Source organism: Lynx canadensis, chromosome B4, assembly GCF_007474595.2.
Source record: "Lynx canadensis isolate LIC74 chromosome B4, mLynCan4.pri.v2, whole genome shotgun sequence".
NCBI lineage: Eukaryota > Metazoa > Chordata > Mammalia > Carnivora > Felidae > Lynx > Lynx canadensis.
Window position 1 is genome coordinate 134889538 of NC_044309.1, and position 26559 is coordinate 134916096.

General features: G+C 55.9%; 2 protein-coding genes across 2 annotated transcripts; one reads left to right on the top strand and one right to left on the bottom strand.

Moving 5' to 3' along the window:
- Window positions 1-18307, top strand: SERHL2 (serine hydrolase like 2). The gene is made up of 12 exons (XM_030320829.1): window positions 1-83; window positions 1016-1165; window positions 1273-1386; window positions 1773-1814; window positions 2240-2259; window positions 2718-2792; window positions 4279-4388; window positions 5050-5129; window positions 9030-9064; window positions 15660-15742; window positions 17264-17360; window positions 18169-18307. The coding sequence occupies exons 1-12, from the start codon at window positions 80-82 to the stop codon at window positions 18280-18282; spliced, it is 924 nt and encodes a 307-aa protein (XP_030176689.1). The 5' UTR covers window positions 1-79; the 3' UTR covers window positions 18283-18307.
- Window positions 17525-26365, bottom strand: RRP7A (ribosomal RNA processing 7 homolog A). Its single transcript, XM_030320831.2, has 7 exons — window positions 26269-26365; window positions 23911-24053; window positions 22197-22322; window positions 21412-21529; window positions 20900-20997; window positions 20337-20535; window positions 17525-19092 (listed from the first exon to the last, which is right to left on the bottom strand). Exons 1-7 carry the CDS (start codon window positions 26339-26341, stop codon window positions 19007-19009), a joined length of 843 nt encoding a protein of 280 aa, XP_030176691.1. The 5' UTR covers window positions 26342-26365; the 3' UTR covers window positions 17525-19006.
- Window positions 26366-26559: the final 194 nt, after the last annotated feature.

Genomic DNA, 26559 nt, shown 5'->3' on the forward strand with positions numbered 1-26559 from the left:
CTGAAGCTCAGCCGTTCTGACTATCGCTGGCGACCTCGTGGCGGAGTGACGGCCTCGTGCGCCCCGCAGGACGACTGTAATGGGTGAAGACGCCGCGCCCCGGGCCCCTTATGCCGGAGTGGGATGGGGGAGGCCACGCGTGCCCTTCCACCTGCCCCAGCTACTTACGACTGACCACGCCGCTTTCCCGGGTGTCGCGACTCCACCATCGGCACCCTCGACCCCGGAGCGGAAGTGGGAGCAGGCTGGACCTACCCGCGGGGGGGGGGGGGGGGCAGGACAGGGCTACACGTCGCCTCTCAGGGGTCTGGGAGCCCAAGAAATAAGCGCGGGGGCGCGGGGAGTCCACGGGTCTCCAGCCCGGCGGGTGGGCTAGCAGGGTGTAAAGGTCAGCACCAGGCGGTGGAGAAGGCAGCCCGGCCCAGAGCAGAACAGAGACAGCGTGGGGCTGGGTGGTCGGGACTGGGGTCCTGGGGGTGTGCCGCCTGCGCCAGATCCTGGCCCTGCTTCAGTCTCCCTGGTGACCTTGGGCATGAACCGCACCTCCCCGTGCCTCGGTTGACCGGTTTGCAAAGGGAATGTGATCATGATCAGATTTACTATGAGGAAGCGAGGAGAGGGGCCATCCCATCTGCCCTTCTGAAAGTTTAGAGTATGTTGTTGGTACTCTGTTGACGCCAGCTTTACAGAAAAGAAACCTGGGGCTCAGGAAGTTTTTTTTACTAACTGGCCCACCTGCCACAGCCAGCAGGTGGCAGAGCCGGGGTCTAGCCAATTTCCCCAGCCAGTTCCATGAAGTTCTGTCGGTTTTCCTCATTCAGGGGACCCAGTTTACCTTTCCTTCCTCTGGGTATGCCCCAACCCACCTCACGCTCTCTCCTGGTAAGCCCCAGAGGGCAGTGTGGGAATCTGAGCCTCCCTGGGCTGTGCTGGTGCCCCCGACACGTTGGGACACTGACGAGGGGCTCAGAAAGTGCCGGCTTCATGGATGAGCGGGTGGATGGCTGTCTTCTAGGTCTGACATCAGAGATGAAGCTGGCTGTGCCCTGGGGACACATCGCTGCCAAACTCTGGGGCTCCCAGCAGGGCCCCCCGGTTCTTTGCCTGCACGGCTGGCTGGACAATGCCAACTCCTTTGACAGACTCATCCCTCTTCTCCCAAAAGGTAGGGCTGAAGGGAAGCGAGGGGCAGCAGGGCATAGACTGCAGGTGAGAGGTGGGGGGAGACGTCTGACCTAGGTGCCTTCTCTTAACCCCTGTCTCTCGTCTCAGACTTTCATTACGTTGCCATGGATTTCGGGGGACATGGGCTCTCATCGCATTACAGCCCAGGTCTCCCGTATTACCAGCAAAACTTTGTGATTGAGGTCCAGAGAGTTGTAGCAGGTAAATAAGAGGCCGAGTGTGTGTTTGTGTGTGTGTGTGTGTGTGTGTGTGTGTGTGTGTAGGGGTGCACTGGGGACATCCCCTGTCCTCTCTGGAGTGGGGTGTGGTAACCAGGTAGCGATCCCGGCCTGGGAGTGACCTGGGGTCTGGCCCTAGTCCTGCCACGAATTCATGGGTGACTCTGGGAGAGCTGGAGAGGACGGGCCAAAGAAGAGCTCTATTCCTCCTGTGGGTTCTGCTCCCGCAGGGAAGCTGGGGTCCCTCTGAGCTAGTTTCCTGAGTGGGGCACCCCAGATGCTGGGGACGGATGTCGTGACCTCAGGGACTGCAGGACAGAGGTTTGCGGGAGGCTGGGCCCATCCAAAGCTGGCTCCGTATGTTTTCAGCTTTGAAATGGAATCGTTTTTCCATCATGGGCCACAGTTTTGGTGAGTACACGTTACACTTGGGCGGGCGGGGGGCTGACTGGGCTGGGGGGCTGCGAGGGAGGGAGAAAATCGGTACACCAGTACCCTGCACTTCTGGGCACTGCAAGGAGAGGGGAAGGGGTGTGCGGGCGCTATGGGCGCTCTGCCCTTTGGCCTGAGGCAACTCCCCCAAGGGACATACGGCCCCAGAGGTGGCTGTCTTCCAACGTGACAAGAGAAATGTGGCCTTTTGAGTGGTTAGGTCTGACGGAGGGGCCATATGGCCCCAGGGAGGGAACCCCAAGTTTGACAGTGAATGAAGAGCCCCAGGGGGAGAGAGGAGCCAGGCCCCTAGCCTGGGGTGGGGCAGCCCTTGGGAGGAAGTTTTCGTAGGACTTCAAGAGCTGGGAGAATACCAGCCCACTCTTCTTTTGCCCCCTCCCCAGGCGGTATTGTGGGCGGAATGGTGAGTAGATGGCTTTGCAGTGACCACCTCTGGCCACCTTGGGCGCTCTGACAGGTGGCGGGGGGCGGGGGGCGGGTGGTGGTTGCGGGGGAGAGCGGGAGAAAGAAGGGGAAGGCGCCAGGAAAGGAAGTGTGTCCTCCTGTCACCAACTTGAAGTCAGCATTTTATGACCTAGTGTCACTTTGCTCTGTCGCTGGCAGTAATCATTCTTGTGGGGAGGTTGGTGAAACTGGAGATTCCTGATGGAGTTCAGAGTTTCCACATTCTTCATCCCCAGGGAGCCCTGCAATCTAGCAGGAGGTGGACCTTGGTCTGAGTGTGGACCTTGGGGGGAGGGGAGAGGAGGCTACCCTGAAGGGAAGAAAGACACTGGAAATACCAGTGTCCCCAGGGAAAAGCTGGAGTCTCATTGCCTTCTTCCTCTCCTACTCATTGTTTCCTTTTTGGGTCCCATCAAGTATTCCTGTACCTTCCCCGAGACGGTGGATAAACTTATCTTGCTGGACACGTTGCCGTGTGCCCTGGACTATAAAGTAAGAACAAAGGCTTTCATGCGTACTGTCATGGGGGAGACCCAGGCCCCCCGGTAGTGTCCTCAGCGCTGTCTCTTTGGTGGGTACCAGGGAGACGGGAGAAGGTGGCAGAGGGTAGACAAGGGGGGATCAGAGAGGATCCCCGCAGAGGACAGGGTTGTGCAGCCTATACCCCCAAGGAGTGGGCAGAGAAAGGGGTTGCAGGGGTCTTTGTGGTCCTTGGAAACCCTGTATGTGGCATGGCTACAGAATGCCAGGTCAGTCACGAAGTGGCAGGGGACGGAGAGGGTAGGAACGGTGGATTGAGGAAGCTCTGGGCGCACACAGCTTGGCGAGGCCACCCGCACTCACGCTCAGTTGCATGCTTTTGCGCTGTGCACACACTGGACAACCGCACACGGCAGCCCTGAGTGCAGACCAATGGGAAAGTGCCGATCCCTGCATCTCGCCGCCGCCACCAGTGACAACAAACAGTGCCGTCCCTGCATCTGGGTCCTGGCTCTGCCATTGACCTGCTGGGTGACCCTGGGCAAGCGACTTGGCCTATCCGGACCAAAATGAGATGGTTGGGCTAGATGACCTCAGAGGTGTCTGCCCCCCCCCCCCTCACATTCGGTCATCCTGCTTCCCGAGGGCTCAGTCTCTCGGTGAGGACACAGCTTTGTCACCAATTCCAGTTTCTTATCTGTAAAATGGCCACAGATGCCAAAAGGGCATGAACCACGCTGTCTTTTTATTACCACATGCCCAATCCCAGCATACAGTAAGCGCTCAGTAGGTGCTGGTTTCATGAGTAGATGGCCTGTGGGTTAACGTGAGGATCCAGTGAGACTTGGGCTGCTCTTCCTTCCTTATCTGAGTTACCAAACACGGTGCCCCAGGATCTTCCTCCCGGGGGTCTGGGGATCTGGTCCTCTTTGTCCTGCGTTCTCTGGGGGTTGGATGGGAGCGTCACTTCCCACTGCTGCTCACGGAGCCGACCGTGGGCAGGGCTGGGCTGTTCTCAGAGGGAGCTGGGTTGGGAATGGCTACGCTCGAAGGGGGGGCTGGAAGCCCCAAGTGCTCCGCTCGGCAGTCGCCTCTCCACCATTTGGAGTGAGAGCATTAATTAAACCAGATGAACTTGCCGACCCTGGGTGGTGCTTGGCTTCCGGGCCTACCGCTGCACCTTTGCAAAGCTCTGGCAGTTGACCGAGGTTTCCTTTCTCTTCCATCCTCCTCCAACCTGATCCCTGCGGCTGTCCGACCCCAGGCGGGGCTGGCCTGGCTGTGACCGACCCCAGGCGGGGCTGGCCTGGCTGTGACCGAGGCAGACAACTTGCCCTGATCACAGACTAACTAGCAGCGGTTGATCCTGTGCCCCACCCCCTCACTGGGTCAGAAGGACTCCCGGCTAAAGGGGGCGCACGGGGGCCGGGGGAGGAGCTGGCCCCTTTGTCTGCAGCCCGGAGTCCTGCCCACCCAGCAGAACCTGCGACCCCCCCAGGAATCGGAGAACTTGCTGACCTATAAGCGAAGAATGATAGAGCACATGCTACAGATAGAGGCCTCCCAGAAGCCCCAGCGAGTGCTCAGCCCGGAGGAGATGCTGCAGGGGTGAGTGCAATCCGGTGAGACGGGGCTGTGGCGGAGCTGGAGGAGCTATGGGATACCAAGGGAGGACATCTCTGGGGCACAGGGGGGGCATCTGTCTCCTCGCAGATGCACAGCAAGCCTGTTTCTCTCTGTGCTCCCCCTGGGCACCAGGCTGCCTGGCTCTCTTCAGACACCCCAGCCGGGACTTGATCTGCCTCTTATCCTCCCCGCTGTATAGCCACGCCCTTCGTGTACCAGGACCCCTCTCCACACGTCCTCTGCCCCGCTTCTTCGCCCTGTAATTCCTCCCTGGCCCTCTCTGCAGGCACCTTGCTAACTTCCCCGCTCCTCCTTCCGGCCTCGGCTGGCTGCCTCTTCCGCCGGGACTCTGACTCTGCCAGGTCCAGTTGCCCTGTGGGCAACTGAAGATCTGTGGCGGTGGCCGCTGGCGGGTTGCCTTTGTCCCTCCGCCGCTGGAAGTGTCGCTGGTAGCCAGGGATCTATAAATATTTGTGGTCTAAAGGGGTGAAAATACACACACCTACGCACACTCACATACGCACCCTGCTGATGCGGACGTCCCCACCGACACATGCCTGTGTCCTCCGTGGGGCGGCCCTCCTCTCCTCTCCATCTGACCTCCCCTGCCCCAAGACGTTGAGCGTCCCTCTGTCTTCCCCAGGTTCCTGAAGAACAACAGTCACGTGGGTGAGGAATGCGCACGGCTCCTCCTGCAGAGAGGAACCACCCAGGTGGCCACAGGTAGGGACTGTCACCCTCCGAGACCGTCGCTTACTGGCACTGTTCTTATTGAGGAGCGATAGCTAAGCTCCAGGGCCGCTTGCTCCGGACCTGGCATCACGCTAAGTGCTCAGCAAACAGTATCTCACGGAACCCCCCTGCTGCCCTATACTCACCCCCTCCAGAGCCGGAGAAACTGAGGCTCGGAAAGGCCGAGTGACTCACGCCAGCTCAGGCAGCTGAGAGTCGTCAGGTGTCTTCGGACTGAACGTTGGGGAATGTTCCAGCCATGCTGTGCTGGCCCGTGTGGCGGGTGCTGGTGTCCGAGGCTAGGGTTTGAGGCAACGTGACTCAAAAGAGGTTTTTCAAAATGGACAAGCGGACAGGGTGCCTGGCAGGCTCAGTCAGTAGAGCATGTGACTCTTGATCTCAGGGTCGTGAGTGCCACCCCACGTTGGGAGTGGAAAAAAAAGAAGGCGCACCGGCGGGGGGGGCTCAGTCGGTTAAGCGTCCGACTTCGGTTCAGGTCACGATCTCGCGGTTCATGGGTTCGAGCCTCGCGTCAGGCTCTGTGCTGACAGCTCAGAGCCTGGAGCCCGCTTCGGATTCCGGGTCTCCCTCTCTCTCTGCCCCTCCCCTGCTCTCACTCTGTCTCTCTCTCAAAAATAAATAAACATAAAAAAAAATAAATTAAAATAAAATAAAGACCCAATTTCCAACTATCCCCCTTTTACTAAAACAAATCTAATTGTAAGACAGCCCTATAGTTTATGGGTCTAGGAATTAGTCATTTCCAATTAGATTACGGCCAGGTTTGTGCCAAGTTACCAGAACCTGCAACAACAAACCAAATGAAGCCCAGGGTGCTTCTGTTAGCGCTGGTTTTTCCCCAAAAGTTGGAGGCTTCCCTGATCGACCCAAACAGCTTCCTGGTTTCCGGTTTCTTAGTCTTAGGGCTTATGCTAAGCGAAATTAGTCAGTCAGAGAAAGACAAAAATCATATGACTTCACTCCTATGAGGACTTTAAGAGACAAAACAGATGAACGTAAGGGAAGGGAAACAAAAATAATATAAAAACAGGGAGGGGGACAAAACGTAAGAGACTCATACATATGGAAAACAAACTGAGGGTTACTGGAGGGGTTGTGGGAGGGGGGAGGGGCTAAATGGGGAAGGGGCACTAAGGAATCTACTCCTGAAATCATTGTTGCGCCATATGCTAACTAATTTGGATGTAAATTAAAAAAAAATTTTTTTTAAAAACAAACAAAAAAATCTGGGGTTCCTTCCACCCACTCCTCAGTTTCAGAGGCTTACAGAACTTGGGAAACCCATTTACTCCCTAGGATACAGTTCATTATAAAGGATACACCTGAGGAACAGCCAGACGGGAGAGATCCAGAAGGCAGCGTGTGAGGGAGGGGTGCGGAGCGTCCACGCGTCCCCTGGGTGCACCGTCCTCCCAGCACCAATGTGTTCACCAGCCTGGGAAGCTCCCTGAACCCCCTAGTTGAGGGATTTTTTTAATGGAGGCTTCGCCGTGTAGACATGATCCATCATCACAGTTTCTGGCCCCTCTCCCCTTCCCAGAGGATGGGGAGGTAGACGTAAAATTTCAGGCTTCTAATCACAGGTTGACCCTGAGGCTATCTAGAGCCCACCAAGAGCCCCCTCATTAGGACCAAAGATGCTCCTATCACCTAGGAAATTGCAAGGGATTCTGAAGCTCTGTGTCAGGACCTGGCCTCAAAGGCCAGATATTAGAACAAAAGATGCTCCTAGCACCTTTATTACTTAGATTACACAGGCTTTAGGAGCTCTGGCCAGGACCAGGCCTGCAGACTAAAATATCTACTTCCTATTATATCACAACAGCACAGTCTTTATTGGCTGTGGCAGGAGACGGGTGGGAGGTGGTCTAGGGTTCTGATCATATCTTCTGCCTTCGAAAGTATTTTCTTATGAATTGTATGTTTCCCGCGACTTGTTAGGGATTCCAACAGTCTTGGAGGAGGTGTCGGCTCACAAGTCGCTGGCCCGGCTAGCCCGAGAGGCCCCAGCAGCCTCTGGGCAGGCCGAGCCCAGTCTCTCCTCTTTCCGGGGCTCACACTGGCCTCATCCCTCTCAGTTCCTAACCAATGAAACAGGTTGTTAAGGGAGTTAAGTCAGTGCAAAGCCCCGCTGAGCAGCTGCTGGCCCTGATGTCGTGGGACCTGAGTCTGAGAAGAGGACCAAGCAGCCTTCCAAAAAAGCTAGGGCTGCTTGCTCTTGGATCTGTTCGTGGAACTCCTCTAAGGGATATCTGTGCTGGCCTGCTGGTCTGAGAAACACATTTCTGGCCTTCGAAAGTCTCACTGTCTCGTGGGGGGCGGGGGGGAGCAACAGAAAAGCAGCCAGGCTGTGGGCCTGCTGGGGCCTGTTTAGGAGTCTTGGAATAGGAGGAGGATGTGGCCAAAGAGGAGAGAAGCCGTGGCCCAGGGCAGAGAAAACAGCTCGGTAGGAACCCCCAGGTACCTTGGGGGTCACCCCACCCTTAAGGTAACCCCCTTTCAAAGTTGTTTCACATCCTCTGAGCAGCTGGAGCCCAGGCCTGGAGGAAGGAGGAGGCAGCGAGCCCAGGTGGGGGCCCCGGGGTTGCCTGTGGTCCTGCACGGGCAGCGGGGGCTGATTGTCAGTGCAGGGAGGTCACGGCCAGAGCCGAAGGTCACCCAGAGGCCTCAGCCTTGGTTTCATTAGGCCGAGATGATTACACGGTCCTCCCAAGTATTTTGAGTTCCAAATGCCTAAGAACCTCTAACAACAGTTAATCGTCTATATTTAAAACTATGTCTAAAAGTTCCATAATCTCTAATTAGAGGGGGAAACCTAATAATTATGGAAAAGAGCTCTCCTTAATGTTCCCATAATTGTTTCTCGGAAAGCCATTTTGTATTCAAACATCAGTTTTCCAGCAGGGAGACCTCACGCCCTTCCCCTGGTGGACCCCCCACCCCTGCGTCCTGCCCAAGTACCCCTTCCTCCAGAGCTGATGGGGTGTACAAAGGGCTGGGCACAGGGGCGCCTGGGTGGCTCAGTCGGTTAAGCGGCCGACTTCGGCCCATGATCTCGCGGTCCGTGAGTTCGAGCCCCGCGTTGGGCTCTGTGCTGACAGCTCAGAGCCTGGAGCCTGTTTCAGATTCTGTGTCTCCCTCTCTCTGACCCTCCCCCGTTCATGCTTTGTCTCTCTCTGTCTCAAAAATAAATAAACGTTAAAAAAAAAATTAAAAAAAAAAAACAACAAAGGGCTGGGCACGGATGCCAACCTAGTCGCCATTTTGGTTTTGCTTTTTACGTGAATATTACTTTTTCGAACAGGTGCTACATGACGTAGTTTGAAACACAATGTACCATAAACAGCTCTGCGTGTCTCGCCGTGTCTTACCCCTTTCCCGTCCTTGTGGCTCAGCTCACCCCCCAGGATAACCCGCTTTTTAAGCGTGCTCATATCCTTCCAGTCCACCGTCAGGCTGCGGCAGAGAACCGAGGCTTGGCCAGCAGGTGGGACCACGGGTCTCCCAACCCCGCCAACCTTCTTTTCTCTTTGACACTTGATGGCACTGATGCTTAGCCACTGGGTACTTCCTGGGGTTTAAAGATCACGCGATCACCTTAAGGTTCTCAGAGATGACAGCCACCATCCATCACCGTCCTGCACCGCTCTCTGGGGTGGCCCGAGGGACGTGCCCGGGTGGGCCACACTGGCCCGTGTCCGGGTGGCCGTGGCCAAGCTCTGCTGCCCTGGCTCGGTCCCAAGAGGACACGAGTGCAGGCTGAGGAAGTGCACCCCGGCTGGAAGGGCCCCGGGTCCCCAGGGAAGCCGCGCCGAGTCCCTCACCCGGACAGGCAGCACTGAGACCCCCGTCTTTGTGCTTCCGTTCCAGGTCTGGTGCTGAGCAGAGACCGGAGGATCTCTTTGGTGAGTGCGGCCGTCTCTCTTTCTCTTTTGTTATCGCCGTCCAACATGCGTGGCACAATAGTCACCGTTTTAAAATCACTCGTAAGTGTCCAGTTCAGTGGCACTAAATACATTCACAATGTCATACGACCATCGTTGCCCCCAGAAAAACTCTGTCCCCACCGAACACCGGTTCTCCACCCTCCCCCCGTCCCTGGTGGCCACCGTTCTGTTTTCTCCGTCTGAACTTGGCTGGTCTAGGGACCTCATCTAAGTGGAATCATGCAAAACGTGGCCTCCTGCGTCCGGCTTATTTCTCTTACTGTTTCCAAAGCTCATCCGTGTTGTGGCAGGTGATGGAATTTCATCCCTCCCGTGACTGACTAATATTCCGTTTGTCTGGAGCGATCCACGCATCTGTCGATCGACACTTGTGTCCCCCTTTCGGTGACGGTGACTATGAACCATGCTGCTGTGAACACGGCTTATGAATATCGGTTCGAGCCCTTGCTTTCAATTTTTTTTTTTTTTAATTTTTTTTTTTCAACGTTTATTTATTTTTGGGACAGAGAGAGACAGAGCATGAACGGGGGAGGGGCAGAGAGAGAGGGAGACACAGAATCGGAAACAGGCTCCAGGCTCCGAGCCATCAGCCCAGAGCCCGACGCGGGGCTCGAACTCCCGGACCGCGAGATCGTGACCCGGCTGAAGTCGGACGCTTAACCGACTGCGCCACCCAGGCGCCCCATCTTTCAATTTTTTTTGGATCTGCACCTAGGAGTGGAATTGCTGGGTCCCATGACGATCCCGTGTTTCACCTTTTTGAGAAACCGCCAAACTGTTTTGCGCAGCGGCGACCGTCTTCGTCCCCACCAGCCACGGGCAAGGGTTCCAATTTCTGCGCCACCCCACCAGCGCGCGTTACTTTCCTTTTCAAAAAATTTTCAGCCGTCCTGGCGGGTGTGAGGTGGTGCACAGCCTCTTCCGAATCGTTGGTCTCTTTGTGGCAAGGGCCGAGGTGGAGAGGGATCCCCGGGGGGGGCGGCACGAGTCGGGGCCGCACCGGGGTTTGCCCTGCACCTGGGAGACATGGAGGGACGCCGGCGGGAGGTGGCCACGGTGCAGCGGCCGCTCCTGGTCCTTCCAGGCGCCTTGCACGTGTGCCCGGGTAGTCCTCACTGCAGCCCCAGAGGAGGGACCTGTCGGCCCCCGCAGGCGAGGACACGAAGGCAGCCTGACGACTTGCCTGCGGTCAAGCAGCACCGTCGGTGGGGGCTGCACACCCACGAACGACTGAAAAACCATTACTGACACACAGGTGCCCACAGAGCAAAACGCGAATGTCAAGGCCCACCGTTGGCCACGTTGAGGGCAGACTTTGCAGCCCCATCTGTGTTTTCGTGACTATGAACGTAGACGCCGACCTATTTTAGGGCTCTTTGTTTTTGCTGTTCGTTTAGGCTTTCACATAAGTGGTTGCAAATGCTTCCGTGGATGTGGATTAACTGGAAGGGCAGCGGGAGTTCAGGAAAGGCACACTGGGGGGGGGGGGCGGAGGGGGCGGTCAGAGGAGTTTCCTGGAGGAAGTGGGACGTGAGCCAGGTCCAGAGTGGTGGGATCGGCCTGGGTAAGAAGGGGAAGACTTTCCAGGTACCTGCTTACCGTGTAGATAGGGGCTTAGAATAGGCTTAGCGCATGTGTTGAGATGGGGTTCCTGATGGAGGGTGTGAAGACCAGAAGGGGAGAGAGGGGCTGCATAACACGAGGCCTGGAAGCCAGCAGCCAGCCTGGAGCTGTGCGACAGGGGCATTTGCAGAAACTCCACCACAGAGGCTGTGTGACCTTGGGCAAGCCACTTACCCCCTCCGAACCTGTCTTGTGTGCAAAAAGGAAGTGCATTCATTCGTTTATTCATCCATGCAGCTGGTTAATGAAAAGCTAGGAGGTACCAGCCCCTATGCCCACCTTTCTGGGGTTGCTGTGTAGACTAGTTAAGGCCTGTGTGTTGAGTGCTCTAGCACATTGCTTTAGGTGCTCACAGACGGTGCTCTTAATGAGATTGTTTAAGAGAGTAACTTGTTTTGCACATGTGAGATGCTGTCATTAGAGGTGGGAACCTCTGGCCTCAGGTGGGCTCAGGGAGACCACTGAGAGTCATCACCCAGGCCCAGATGTGGACATGAGGCCAGGACCAGGGCATTAGCCAAAGGGATGAGAATGTTTGACTTTTGGTTTTGATCCAACTGGGATCTGTTCTCAATATGGTGTGAGGTAGGGATCCATTTTCATTTTCCCCCCAGATGAATAGCCAGTTGGCCCATTACCAGTTATTGGGGGTCCTCCTAACCACTAAGACTCACTCACCGTGTTTTGTCTTCTGTGTGCCGGTCCTCAGGCTGGGAGCTAATTGCCAGATTCTAACCAGTGGGGTCCTGGAGGCCCCTGTTGGAAAGCTTCCCTCCAGAAAGAGTGATCCTGGCTGGACCCCTGACCTGAGCCAGGCGACCCTCTAGGCAGCAGGGCAGGGCCCCAACTCTACATTGCTCCACGGTGCGGGTTGGGGTGGTTACTTTTTGTGGCATTTGAAAACACCCCTTCCCCCTCCTAGGAGCACACAGCTGTTCTGCAGCGGGGTCATGGTCAGTCACAGTGCCCAAAATGGGAAGAGTGCCCACCGATTTGAAGTTTACATTTGGAACATAAACTGAATTACAAAAGATACAAATTCTAAAATTTCATTTTAGAATTCCATTTTTTGTTCCATTGATCTTGTCACCATCTGAGAAATACCATTCTATTTTAATTCCTATTTCCTTCAAATTGTTTTGATAGTTAGTAGAACCAGTGCTCTCTCCTTGTTCTTCTTTTACACATTTCCTTGGCTTTTATTGCATATTTTCACTCCCAAATGAAGTTTGGAACGGTCATCTTCTGCTAAAAATTATATTGGGATGGGGCACGTGGCTGGCTCAGTTGGTAGAACATGCAGCTCTTGATCTTGAGGTCGTGAGTTCAAACCCCATGTTGGGCATAAAGCTTACTTAAAAAAAGATTATATTGGGATAATACTGAGTTTGTAGAATACTTTGGGAATTTAGTTACTGTTAAAATTATGAATGGGTATCACTTATTCATAATAAAGGCACCACCTCAATTTAGTGGCTTTCAGGCAACGGGTTATCCATATGAAAAAGTACGATCCTAGATCATTGCCTCACACTACACACAAAAATAATTCCAGATGGATCACAGATCATAACATGAGAGCTAAAACAGTAAGGGTTCTAAAGAAAACAGGGAATACCTTCATGACCTTGACATAGACAATATATTTTAAATAAAACAACATACACATGTGAATCAATAAAAATATTGACAAACAGGTCTTTATTAAAATTTAGAATTTCTGTTCATCATGGGGGCACCTGGGTGGCTCAGTGGGTTGAGTGTCTGACTCTTGACTTTGGCTCAGGTCATGATCCCAGGGTTGTGGGACTGAGCCATGCATTTGGCTCCATGCTGAGTGGAGATTCTCTCTCCCTCCCTCTGCTCCTTCCCCCCACTTGTGCTCATGCACACTCTCTTTCTCCCTCAAAAAGAAAAAAATAATAACAATACTTTCTGTTCATCAAAAGACAATTTAAGAGAGTGCAAAGTCAAGCCACAGACTAAAAGAAGATATTTAAATGCATAGGTCTACTAGAGGACTCATACACAGAATATATAAAGAGCTCTGACAAATCAATAAGGTAAAAACTAACAACCTCATTTTTAAAAACAGGCAAAAGATTTTAACAGGCACTTCAAGAAAAAGGCTATCCAAGTGGCCAATCAACACATGAAAGGTGCTCATCATCGTTAATTAGGGCAATGCAAATCAAAAGACCAATGAGACACCTCTACGTCACTGGAATAGCCAAAATCAAAAGGCCTGACATCACTAAGTCTTTTTTTTTTTTTTAAGTTTAGTTTTTGAGAGAGAGCGAGCAGTGGAGGGGCAGAGAGAGAGAGAGAGAGAGAATCCCAAGCAGGCTCTGCACTGTCAGCACAGAGTCCGGTGTGGGGCTTGAACTCACTGACCGTGAGATCATGACCTGAGCTGAAATCAAGAGTCAGACACGGACTGAGCCACCCAGGCGCCCCCTGACAACACCAAGTCTTCCTCGGGGCATAGAGCAACCAGAATTCATCTACACTGCAGGAGGAAATACAAATTGATGCAACCATTTGGAAAATTGTTGCAGAACTGCTAAAGCAAAATATAGGCAAATCCTGTGAGCCCGCAATTCCACTCCTAGGTGTAAACCTAGCAAAAATACGTGCCGTGCGCACAAAAGACACGTGTGAGGATGCTCATAACAGCTTCATTCGTAACAGTCCCAAGCTGGAACTCACCTACATGTCTTTGAACGACAGAATGCATAAGTTGTTATACATTCAGACGCCGGAGCACCACACAGGAATGAGAAAACCAACACACTCACAGAGCAAAAGAAGCCAGAAAGAAGAGAGCACTCTGTATGATTCCATTTACCCGAAGCTCAAGCAGAGGCAAATTGATCTCTGGGGCTAGAGGTCCGAATAGGGACGTCCTTGGAGAATACTCTGGGGGGGAACCTGCTGGGGGCTGGTGATGTTCCAGGCTTCGATCTGGGTCACATGGAGCATTTATTGTGAAGGGCCATCATGAACCGACACATAGATCTGGGGACTTTGCCGTAAGTTACACTTGAATTACAAGAGAAAACGTGGGCTGCCTTGGTGGCTCAGCTGGTTGGGCGACTTGATTTCAGCGTAGGTCACGGTCTCACGGTTCACGGATTTGCTCACAGCATGGAGCCTGCTTTGGATCCGTCTCCCTCTCTCTGCCCCTCTCCAGCTCACGTACTCGCTCTCAAAAACAAACAAAAAAAGTCAAAAAAATTTTTACAAAAGAAAAATATACATTGGGAAGTGAAAGTGGGCTAGGGAAAGAAGGTAAGAGGAGAGGGATGTAGACGCAGAGACAACCAAAAAAAAAAAAAAAAAGACAAGCACACCCAATAGCCTTTGCTCTTAAAGACTTTCTTGGAGAAATATCCTCCTATCTTGGCCTTGGAAGAAACCACTGCAAAACCCCAGCCTTGTGTTGCGCTTTCACACCTGGAGACGTATGTGGAGGGAATATCCCTCAGTCTCTGCCTTGGGGACCAACATAGAATTGAGTCGAGGGCCTGAGCCCACAAGCCGGAGAGCCCCAGTTCGGCCAGAGAAGCCTATGGAAGCAAGGCGAAGAGGATGGGGGCTGGGGGCAGACACCTGAGCCGAGTCCTGGTGCCATCTCCTGTTTGCTCTCGTGCATCTTTAGCCCGTGTGATCCTCCACCAAAGCACCGTTTTAATATGCCCATCAGCACGGGTCCCGGGGAGCCCCTCTGTGGGCAGGAGCCACCTTGGTGCTTTTCCTTGAGCTGGGCGCTCTGCCTGGAGGAGAGGGTGCAGCATGACCGGGTCCTCGTAGACCGTTCATCTGGGAACGCCTGTTTCTGAAGAGCACCCAAGGTCATTTTCGCCCGAGGAGGGGGAACTAGCTGGGAGGTCAGCGCAGAACAAGGGCAGTGTGCTCTCATGGCTGTGACCAGGGAGGCGTGCTTGTGTGCACATGTGTGCTCTCATGAGGATTTCACACCCGTCAAGGGGGTGGAGGAGTGTCGGGCACTTGACGCAGTCAGTCCTCGTGGGAGCTTTGTGGAATTCATCCGCTCAGCACCCCTGTATCGAGCTCCTCCTATGGCACATCTCGAGTTCTGGGGCTGGGGCAGCACAGTCTGGTACAAGCATAACGTGAGCCTCACATAATTTCACGTCTCGGAGTAGCCACATTAGAGTAAAAAGAAACAGGTGAGACCAACTTTCGCATTTTTTAACTCCATGTATCCGAGATGTAGTCAGTATAAACATTTCAGATATTGGGCCTTTTTTCATGCTGTCTTTGAAATCCTCTGTCCAGTTTCCACCTACAGCGCATCTCAGCTTGGACTAGGCCCATTTCGAGCACTCCTAGCCACGTATGTGTCCCTTGTGGGACAGCACAGATCTGACGCCTTCGATGGTCATAAGACAGGGTGGTCCGGGCTATGATGGAGGCCTGCAGGGGCGGTGGGGACATCGAGGTATATTCATTCTGCCCTGTGGCTTAAGCAGGTTTCTTTCTCGTGGAAATGGCTGGTGCGGGCACGCGGGCCGCTGCCTGGCCGGTCAGCACTACAGGGCGGCCTGTGGATGGGGAAAGGGGTTTCGGGGCGAGGGGCCACACCTAGTCCTCAAATCTAGGCCCAGAAGCAGCCCGGGTCACTTCTCTGCATTTAGTCGCACAAGCACACCAGGAGGTAAAGGGATTTGGACACGTCTGGCTGGGCAGCGGTGAGCCCAGAAAGAGGGAGAACAGATTTAGGGGGAAAACCAGTCTGACCCATGGGGTTTAGAGAGGCCTCTGTTGAGGTGATGTGTTTGGGTACTGGGGCAGATGGCCATGGCGGCCCCATGAGGCCCCCGCTGCCCCCAAGAGAGATGGGCTTCGCACCCACAGCAGCACCCGCTAACCCGTGGGAGGACTCACTGTGGTTTTGTCTCTGCAGCCAGAGCACAACATCGATTTCGTCAGCAGGGACCTGCTTGTGCATTTCATCAGGAAGCTGCAGGCCCACGTCCTGCTCATCAAGTAAGTTGGAGCCATGTGCCCGAGAGGCTCGACTGTCAGGAATCTCCGCGGCTCTAGGGGGAGGTTCCCAGTTCTACCAGCGAGACCTGGCCGTCATTTTTCATGGGTGGCTGCTCCCACTGCCCCAAGCAGTGGAAGGCAAAGCAAGGGGAGGGCTCGGGCAGCGGGTGGGGCGGATTCGAAGGCACCTCTCAACAGGGGTCTGCGAGGCAGGGGCCAGCGGGCCTGACAGTGGGACGCTCGCTCTACCGAATTCTCCAGCCACACCAGACCCCTTACGGCCCCAGATCCGGGCTGCTCACCTGCCTTCCTCCCCACTGCCGGCGCCCGGCCGGAAGCAGTCCCAGTGAACATCCTTCCGTGTGGCTTGGATGCCGCTTTCCGCTCTGCTGCGGCCAGCCTAGACTGTGGCACGCCCGAGGCAGGAACCCCGACTTCTGGGGACACGTGTGTCTCTGGTGCTGAGCACGGGGGTTTAGGAGGCAAATCCACACCACAGGGAAATACGCCGCACGTCCTCATTAGGACGGCCAGACTAAAAGATAACCGGTGTCGGCAAGGACGTGAGACACCAGGACCCTCGTGCTGGGGGGCTGTAACACGGAGCAGCCACTTGGAAAGCAGTCTGGCAATTTCTCAAGCCAGTGTTACCACAGGACCCGGCAACCGCACTCCCTGGGCATCTGTGTGCCCCACACAGGACCACACGACAGCTCGCACGTGATGGCTCGGAGCAGTGTTGTTCCCAACGGCCCAGAGGTAGAGACGTCGGTCAGCCGGCGAGCAGATGAGCCAAGTACGGTACCTCCATACAGTGGGCTATGTTTTAGCCACAAAGGGGAACGAACTTGTACGGGCCACACGGGCGAGCCTTGGGAACATTATGTAAAGTGGAAGCCAGCCACACAAACCCACGTACCCACGTAGGATTTGCTTCACATGCAAGTCCGGAGAGGAAAGTCTAGAGAGGGTTGATCAGTGGTTGCAGAAGACGAACTGGGCACTGTGTGTGTGTGTGTGTGTGTGTGTGTGTGTGTGTGTGTGTGTGAGAGAGAGAGAGAGAGAGAGAGAAAGAAAGAAAACTACAGGTTTGGGATGTTTGTTTTGAGACAATAACAACGTCCTAAAACTGACCATAGTGATGGTTGTACAACTCAAATATACTAACAAACATGGAATGGTACATGTTAAACGGGTGAAGTTCTCTCAGTAAAGATGTCGGGAGAGAAAGCATCGACTTAAGAGCCTGTCATCACCTCCTGGCCCTGCCATTCAGAGGCTGTGGCCACAGGCAGGTCCTGCAACCCGATGGAGTTGAACCCACAGCACTTGGCTCACGTTGGCCAGTGAGCCCCAAGTGCCCACAGGTGCCCAGTGCCTCGACCCCGATTTACACCTGGGCTCTGAGGGAAACTCGGAGGCAAGCCCGGGCCTGTCTCCTCTCGGCCTGGAACCCAGGGCAGGGGCGAGGCACCGCAAGGTGGCCCTAAGGTGAGCCCTGAGTTTTCTTTGGCTTTCCAGAGCAACGCAAGGGTTTTATAACGTGAGAAGAGAGAACGACGCTGACAAGGAGGCCCTAAATTTGGTGAAGGACATACTGAAATCTGTCCTAAAGGAGGTAGGTGTGCGGGGCTCAGCCAGGCTGGGGGTCAGCAGGGTCCTCACCCAGGCTCTGGTCTGGCCCCAGGTCTAATGGGTGACTGCCAGGAACTACCAGGCCTCAATCCCCACTGTGGCCAGTCCCTGGAGCCACATGTGACTCGGCACAGGAAACACATTTAATTGGCAGAATCTCCCAGTTTTATTGTCCTCACATATCCTGTAGGCCGAGCCCAACTGGGCCAGAGGCCATCCCACAATTTCTAGGGTGAGCAGGTGACCAGTTACATCAGTGGGTGATGGCTGCAGGTGAGGGTGGGTCTCCCAGTTGGGGAGCTGAGACTCATGCTTTGTCCCTGGGAGCACCTGACACTTTCCGACCATCACCCACCATAAACACCTGACCCCGGGGGCCTCTGCTAACATCTCAGCATCGTCACCGGAGTGGCCGGCTGATCAGCGGGCAGTGCCTTCCTGCCTCCCAAGGAGGATCAAGTTTGAAAGGCTGCTCATTTTTCAAGCCAACCTTAAAGTGGCAGAATGAACAGCACCCCGGGTCCCTCCCCAGCCTCGCTCTACAACCTCACCGCTCAGAACGGTCCAGAAGCCCAGGGTTTGGACACTTACCCCCCCAAACAGGCCTTTCTTGCTGGCTCTGAGCCCTGACTTAACCAGAGGGTGCCCCTGGGGCTGCAGGTCAGTCACTGCCCCGAGGGTCACTGTGAGGGACCCTCCTGAGACACGGGGAGGCAGCAGGCCCTGGGAAGAGGGGCCCACGGAGCCCCCGCATCCAGGCCTCACCTCACCACGCATCCCTCCCTCTCCAGTGGTTCCAGTACACAGAAGTCCCGGGCAATCACTACGTCCACATGAACCAACCCCAGCGTGTGGCCGGGATCATCGGCTCCTTTTTGAAGAGCAGTACCCCGAACCAGCTGTAGCCTGGGCCTGGGGCTTTGCCCCGCTCCCCCCACTCACCCCCCAGACTCCCTGCTCCCAATCCCCGCTGCCAGGCCAGGTGCGGTGGGGACAGGCCTCGCGGGTCTTGGAGACCAGCAGGGGCTGAGGCAGAGAAACCTGGGGCAGGGTTTGGAGGGATGGGGCCAAGATTCTGACTTTTGGTATCTGAGACTTCAAGGGGGAGACACTGTTTGGACCTGGAGGGTTGTCCGTTTTGTGGCTGATAATCGGCAGTGAGTGGGTAGCGGATGGAGGAAGGAAGGGCCAGGTTGCTGCCCAGCTGGATGAAAAATAAAATGTTCTGTATTCGCACTGTTTCCGAGGCCGTTTCGCTGCCAGCGGGGGCCCTTCCAATGGGGGAAGGGGAGAACACAGCAGACACTTAGCCTGAGAGGAGAGTCCAGGAACAGCCGGCAACAGAGATGAGAAGGGAGCAAGCGCTCCCCAGGCTGGTGGCGTCCTGACAAGCCCTCACACCGGGCGGGCCCCGCCAGCATGGGGTCCCGAGACTGCAGAAGCACCAGGGCCCAGGGAGGAGCTGTCGTTCACCCCACCCGTGGGGACTCCGGCCTCGGGGGCTGGCTGACACAGTAGCCCCTCGGCCTGGGCAGCCTGGGACGAGCGTTCCAGACCTCTGCGTCCTCACCAACCGCGCACCGTCACCGTTCACCGTTCTGCTCGGTGGGGCCCGTGGGCCAACTCAGCTCAGTAGGGTCGGAATTTGCGCTGGGCCCGCATCAGTTCAATCCTCTGCTTGTCCTCCTCAAACTTCTTGCGCAGCTGGGCTAGATCTAGGGCGAGAAGCACAAGGGGAAATGGGGCCGTATCGGTCAGTGTGGCCCGTGGGGGGTGGGGGCGGGGCTGTGCCGCGTGGCCCCCAAGCCTGCTGGCCTCTGCTCTGAGAAACGGTTGGGACCTTGCATGGAGACTGACTAGCATGCAGGCCCAGTCAGAGGGTGGAAGCTGAAGACAGGGCAGCACACCTGAGGTTTCAGAGGAACCTCCTCAGTGAAAAGAAAAAGCACGGAGAAAGCAAGGCACCTGCTCCCTTCCCGCCCCTACCCCACAGACCCAAGGTGAAGGCAGGTGGCTTTGGGGGTGTCAGGAGCCCCCGGGGCACCTCTCCCAAACCCTCCCCGCTGCAGCAGTCAGACTGGGGACAAGGTCGGGAAGTAAAGGGACTCCGCCCTGAGAGTGCCACGGAACCCAGATGGCAGGTCTGTCACCAGGTGAGCAGCCGAGGAGCCCGGAGGGAGGGCTGGCAGAGGCCCGCCGTCGGTGAATCTAGACAAAAGGGCAGGAGCGGGGCTGCAGGACACAGTGGGAAGCAGCAGTGAGGCCGGGGAGGGCACGGTGTGCCGGGTGGCAGGTTACCACCTGCTGCAGAGCTTGTCCCCCTGCCAAGGCCGGGGCCAGGGCCAGGGCCAGCACCCTCTCCCCCGGGCAGCTGCCCCGCAAGCAGGGGAATCGGGGGCCGCGGCAGCGAGCTCAGCATCATCATGGCTATGAGTCAACCACAGGCGATCGCTCACCCCAACACTCTCCTTGTGGGCCCCCCGCCCCCCGGCCCACACATGGCACCCACGCGCACTCTTTCTCTCTCTCTCACTCACACACACACACGCGCTCACTTGAGACCCCCCCCCCGCCGCCGCCCCCAAATCACGTCCAGCAGCGGCCCTCTCTGCACCCAGTGAGCACTTGAGATCCACCCTCTGCCATGTGGCCCCTTGCTGGAGGCTGACAGGTTCCGGCACCAACTGCTCAGGGCTCTGCAGCCCCTAAGCAACCCAAGGGCCCCCACAGCTGCCGCTGGGGACCACGAGGGGACCACCACGGGGGATGCTGCAGGCTGGGACCCCCGACTCCAGAGCCTATCGGGAAGTCTGTGCCCAAGGACACCCCCACCCCGCACCCAGGTCTGGCCGCCCTCCAGATCTCTGAGTTCCGGCCGCGGCTGGCAGCAGTGGCCACGGGCCGGGCCGGGCCCCGAGGGAAGCGGGGCTGAAGCACAGGGGCCTGGGGCGCTCCTTACGCTCCATCTTGGTCTCTCGGTGCTGCCAGGCGTAAAAGTTGAGCAGCTCTTTGCGGGCGCGCTTCCGTCTCTCCCTCTCCAGCACCCGCAGGCTCGCCGCCTCCGTCCGGGGTAGCACCGGCCGCCGGCCCCGGCGCGTCACCTTCACCCAGCCCTCCTCGTCCGGAATCCCTTCCTCCTCCTTGGCCTTGGCCTCCTCCTGCAAGGAACAGACCCCGTGATGGGCAGACGCCTGGGACCCGCCCTCCTCTCGTGGCTCTCTCCCTCCTGCGCCCGGAACCTCCCCGGGCACACATCAGCACCTGCTGCGCCCTCTCCCTCCCAGTAGCTAAGTACGGGGGGACGGGGGAGCACAGGGGTGCCAACGCTGCCTCCTGCCTCAGACTGTTTTCCACAGACCACTTGGAGACTAGAGGTCACCCAGCTAGGTGACCCAGGACTCAGAAGGGAAAAGAGGAGTAACCGGGACAGGCTGCCACCGCCCCTCCTCCTCGGGAGCCGCACACAACACCCACGACACCTCCTTCCCTGTGGCCACGCAGCCGCCCCTCCCGAAGCCCCACCTCAGCTATCCTCTTGTCATACGCCTCCATGAACGTGTCCACTTCGACCCTCAAGGCCTCAGGGTCCGGCACCGAGTCTGTGTAGTTGCTGACCCACTCTGAGGGAGAAAGGAGTGAGGGACGGGGCCTCCTCAGCCCGATCCCTCAGGGCCAGCCAGTCAGGATCTTTTTTTTTTTTTTTTAAGTGGGCTTCATACCCAGCATGGGGCTTGAACTCACAACACTGAGATCAAGACCTGAGCCGAGATCAAGAGCCGGACGCTTAACCCACTGAGCCACCCGGGCGCCCCCCAGTCAGGATCTTCTTCCACAGGCCACGAGGATGGCGACGTGTGGCCCAAGCTTCAGGTGCTAAGAAGAGTCTAGTGGCGGTGAGCTGGGCCCTCACCTCCGGCCACCCTGAGTGCCAGGCCCAGGCCTCCCAGGCACACGCAGCAGGCACGGCCCCCACAGCGCCTCCCCGCCAACCCAGGGCCCGGGACGGAGGTGCCCGACATCGCCGCGGTACTGACTGTGAACGCCGCTCTTCACAGGGTGACTGTCTGTCGAGACCAGCAAAGGGCCCTTCAGGGCTAAGGCAGCCGACACCCCACCTGGCTTCTGGAACACCACGTAGGCTACCTGGAACCCCTGGGGGAAGAAGGAGAGAGGTCAGAATGCCAGGGCCCTTCCCGTCCTCCCAGTCACCCAGCACCAGGGATGCCACCTGCCCTCAGCTTGACTTGCTGCTGGACCAGGGGATGTGTGCTGGGCTGTTCCGCCACGAAGATGACCAGAAAGTGATCTGTAATCCTGGGGAGGGACGGCCATGCTCCTGATCTTCCCACTGGTGCTAGAAGCGACCCAGGCGAGGTGAGACACTCGGGACCTTCCTCCCAGTTATGGGAGGGACTCTGTGAAAAGCGAGCTCACCAAGCACCACGGGCGGACACCAGTTCACACGCGCTATGCCCGGAGCAGGTGCCTCACGTTTCCTCAAGGGGAAACGAGACCAGGCCATGGGGCCTAGGGAGGAATGGGCTTCGGCGGACTTCGGGAGCTCAGAGAGGCTTTCCCCCAGGATGCTGGGAAGAGCTAGGCAAGAAGCTAAGGGATGTGGCAGATGCAGGGAAAGGAGCAGGGCGCCGTCTGCCCAACAGGCATCCTCAACCACACAAGCGAGGACTGGCCTAGGACCACGGGGACCGCTCAGCCGCCCTGCTGTCACCCTGCCACCACCACCCCACGCACACCGCGGACACTGTCCCAGCCCCACCTCGCGCCCCATGCGAGCAGACCGCAGAACTTGAATGCCTACCCGAACGGGCGTGGGGTGAAAAAACTTGGACTTTGGTTCCTCTGAGCGGTCAGCAAGGTCCGGCTTCTCCTGTAACTCCACAGACTGGACGGGGCCGCAGGGAGAGAGGAGGCGGGCCAGGCACTCCTGCCGAAGCGGGGGCAGGGGGGAAGCTCGGCATGAGAGGCAGCAGGGCCTTCTGGAACCCCCTCTGCCCAGGGCAGCACCACTGGGGGCGGGGTCTCAGTCCATGTCTGCCCAACGAGGGGGGCGCACACACAGGCCCGGGCAAACCATATCCTCCTCGGCACCATCCCAATCCTGCCTCCCGTGGCCCAAGACGTCAATCTTGTGAATTTTCATGTTCAAAACTCTGAGCAGAAAACCACAGCGCTGCTGGCCAGGGGACATGGGAGGGAGGAGGCAGAGTGCGAGACAGAATCCAGGTATAAGCCTTTTGGGGCTTTGCTGGAAGCACATGCCCAGGACGGGTTTGGTTTGTCCCTGAAAGGGCTTCCTCACTTTGAAAGGCCATCTCGCTGAAAGATCAGTCCTTCCCTACCAATTTCTCTGGGTGAGTGATCCCCAACGTAGGACCAGGTTCTATTACAAGAATAGGTGAGGACGTTTTGGGGGTTATGCGGAACATTCTGATTTTAGGAGACAACCAGCTCACTTTTCCTCCCCGCAGCAGCCATTTAAAACTGAAGTTAAATCAATGTTGTAGTTGCTGGACTCAGGCTGGTGGTGACCCTCGTGGGGGGGGGGGGGGGGGGGGGGGGAGGGGCATGAAGGGATTTCTTGGGCTCAGGTCATGTTCGGTTTCTGGGTGCTGAGTACACGGGGTGTTCCGTCTGTGAAATGGAGCGAGCTGTGCGCTAGGGCCCAGGCCCTTCTCTGTATACACAATACGGTTCAGGAAAAGGTAAAAAATGACGCCCTCTCCTCTGCTTCTTTCTCTAGAACAATCTTTTAGAAATCAGTATTTCTTTTTTGAATCCCAATTCATCTAAAATCCAGCAACTCCCTTAGTTTCTCTTCTATAAAATTATGGAAGCCAAAACTTCACTGCTTTTTGTGAAAGAAAGTTAATGTCTGGATAGATTGAGAAGTACTTTTATCTTCTTATATTTTTTCTTATGGAGATGTATCACTTTTATAATCAGGGAAAAACATGTAATTCAAACAATTCTGGGTAATAATAAGAAGCTTTGAGCTCCTCAGAACTATAGTTTTTAATTTTTTTTTAAGTTTATTTATTTATTTGGGGGGTGAGGGACAGAGGGAGGGAGGGAGAGAGAATCGCAAGCAGGCTCCACACTGCCAGCGTGGAGCCTGATGTGGGGCTTGAACCCATGCACCACGAGATCATGAGACCTGAGCCAAAACTCAGAGTCAGAAGCTCAACCTACTGAGCCACTCAGGTGCCCCATAAAACACAGCTTTAAAAAGCCATTTCCGGGGCACCTGGCTGGCTCGGTCCAGAGTGTGTGACTCTTGATCTCAGGGTGGTAAGTTTTTAAGACCCATGTTGGGTGTAGGGATTCCTTAAAAAAAAATTTTTTTTAAAGCCACTCCCTATCAAGAGACAGAGGCAGACCTCTAGATTCTCCCTTGGGGCTTCAGTTAGATGCTTCCAACTCACCACTAAGGACTTGGTGAAGGCCAGTGGGAGCCCAGCCCTGCCTGGGACTCCTGGCCAGCCCTACAGGTTCCCTCCCAGACACCCACTCACCTCTGTGCAGTATGGGGGCACATTGAGGACGAAAAGGGTCCGCTTCTGAGGCCAGGAAGACTTGGTGCCTTCGCGAACTCTGTGCTCTCTCACATAGAGGTAGTGAGAAGCCTGCTGCTTTTCCGAGAACTTGATCGGGATGGCTGGACAGGAAACGGAGGCAGGGGTGGATGGCGTGAAAATCAAGTTCAGGCTGTCCCTTTCTAGTTCTGTCTATCCATTCCATCACTGAGCCCTTCCCCTAGGCAAGGCCTGTGCAGGAATTGTGCAAGCTAGGAGAGTGAACGAACAGAGAACCTGCCCAGGAGGGGCTCCCAAGCTGGTGGGGGAGAGAATGTAAACGGGCAATTATTACAGGTGGGGAGCGAAATGAGAGGGGAGTTCAAACCCTGCTGCTCTTGGGGTCAATACTAAAATCCCGACAATGGCTGGAGCCCTTGCCAGATCCTGACCACCTTTCACCTCTTTCCATCCCCTCTTTCCCCAACCACTGTGTGGGCCCGCCACTCCACCTTCTCCCTATTCCTCAAGGAAGCCCAGACTTCACCTGTGCTCACACATTTCCCTTTACCTGAAACATCAACTCTCCTCCCTCCACCCGTGCTTCAGGTTTTCTTTTAAGTTTATTTATTTTTAAGATTTAAAAAAATGTTTATTTATTCTTTTTTTTTTATTTTTTTTTAACGTTTATTTATTTTTGAGACAGAAAGAGACAGAGCATGAACAGGGGAGGGGCAGAGAAAGAGGGAGACACAGAATCTGAAACAGGCTCCAGGCTCTGAGCGGTCAGCACAGAGCCCGACGCAGGGCTCAAACTCATGGACCGTGAGATCATGACCTGAGCCGAAGTCGGACGCTTAACTGACCAAGCCACCCAGGCGCCCCCAAAATGTTTATTTATTCTTAAGAGAGAAAGCACGAGCGGGGGAGGGGCAGAGAGAGAAGGAGACACAGAATCCGAAGCAGGCTCCCAGCTCTGAGCTTGACAGCCCGACACGGGGCTCTAACTCACAGACCGTGAGATCATGACCTGAACCAAAGTCAGATGCTTAACCAACTGAGCCACCCAGGCACCCCTTACGTTTATTTACTTTGAGAGAGAGAAAGAAAGAGAGAGAGAGAGAGAGAGAGAGAGAGAGAGAGAGAACACGAATGGGGGAGAGACAGAGAGAAGGAAACAGAGGATCTGAAGCACGCTCTGTGTTGACAGCAGAGATCCCAATGCGGGGTTCTAACTTACAAACTGTGAGATCATGACCTGAGCTGAAGTCAGACACTTAACCAACTGAGCCACCCTGGCATCCCCTATCCTTCAGGCTTTAACTTCCATGGAGAGCCTTTCATGCCAAGTTAGAACCACCTGCTCTGTGCCCTGCCAACACCTCTCATGGTCTCTAAGCCTCCATCTGTGTGATCATTTGGATAATCGCTGACATTCCTGAAATGCTAGGGACTGTGTTCTGTTCTTCTCACCACGTCCTTCAGAGCACAGTACCTGTGCTCAGGAAGCTCCCATGGGAGCGGGAGATGGCAATCAACAAGAAAGCACATAACAAGATTCTATCAAATATGAAAGAAAGGGGAAAACAGTGCAGGGTGGTCGGGTGGCAGAGGCCTTTAGACAGGCCATCAGAACGGCCTCCTTGAGGAACTGACATTAAAGCCAGAAGGCACAGCTGGGTGAGGCAGAGGAGGGCACAGCAGGTGCACAAACCCTGAGGATGTAAAGACTTTGTTGTCTCAGAGGAACAGAACAAGCTTTAGGTCAGCCGAGCCAGAACGTGGGGGTGGGGGGTCCACACAAATCAACGGTAAGAAGTCTGGATTTTGTTTTAGGTGCCGACTCGTAAAACCACTGGAGTGAGTTCTGTGGGTATGGAAACACAAGTAAGCCTGTGAGGCAAAATACTACTTCTGTCTGACTTTAGAAAGAACATTCTGGCACCTGGGCGAACGGTACGCAGGGGCAAGAACAGAAGCATGAGAACCGATTAGGAGGGCACAGCCAGGTGAGGGCTGACAGGGGCCAGACTAGGAATCGCAAAGAGATGATAGGAAGTGGCTGGGCTCACCTGCGGGGCGGGGGAGGTGGAGGTGTGAAGACGGACACGGGTTTGTCCTGGGGAAGAGTGTGGACAGACATGGGTTTGTTTACCTAAGGGAAGCGTTGCCCCAAATGGGCTCATCCCTGGAGAACGCCGCCAGACGCAAGCAGGGCGCAGCATCGAGCTCGCAGACCTCGGGGCCTCCGGGACTCACACCCAACAGCGCGGCCGCTCCCGGGGTCCCCTTGCCACCGCCGCCTCCCGAGCCAACTCCCGGAGAAGCCTGGCCATCCCCGGACCCGCAGCTCCTCACCTGAATACCCGGGCGGGCTCGGAATCCCCTGCTCGGAGCCCTGCGCCCCACGCTTCCTCCTGCGCGCCACCATCTTGCCAACCGGAAGCTGCGGGGGCCGCTGGGAGTTGCAGTTTGGCGCTCCACCCCGACCGTTTCCATGACGACGGCGCCGCGTGCGGGCCCGCCCCCTTGGCTCTAGGCCCGCCTTCCCGCCCTAGTAGTACCTTGAGGGCGTAACCTTTGTTTGCTCTGAGTAAAGTCAGCACTTAAACGTGCGAGTAAAGGTCCGGATGAGGATGGAACGCCACC

Excerpts from the sequence above, each read along its gene's own strand:
- RRP7A (XM_030320831.2), bottom strand. The coding sequence starts at position 26,341 with ATGGTGGCGCGCAGGAGGAAGCGTGGGGCGCAGGGCTCCGAGCAGGGG. Across the intron at positions 22,323-23,910 it reads TGCCCCCATACTGCACAGAG|GAGTGCCTGGCCCGCCTCCT; the intron begins GTGAGTGGGTGT and ends CCGCTTCGGCAG. Across the intron at positions 19,093-20,336 it reads CCGAGAGACCAAGATGGAGC|ATCTAGCCCAGCTGCGCAAG; the intron begins GTAAGGAGCGCC and ends TTCTCGCCCTAG.
- SERHL2 (XM_030320829.1), top strand. Across the intron at positions 1,815-2,239 it reads CATCATGGGCCACAGTTTTG|GCGGTATTGTGGGCGGAATG; the intron begins GTGAGTACACGT and ends CCCCCTCCCCAG. Across the intron at positions 4,389-5,049 it reads CCGGAGGAGATGCTGCAGGG|GTTCCTGAAGAACAACAGTC; the intron begins GTGAGTGCAATC and ends TGTCTTCCCCAG.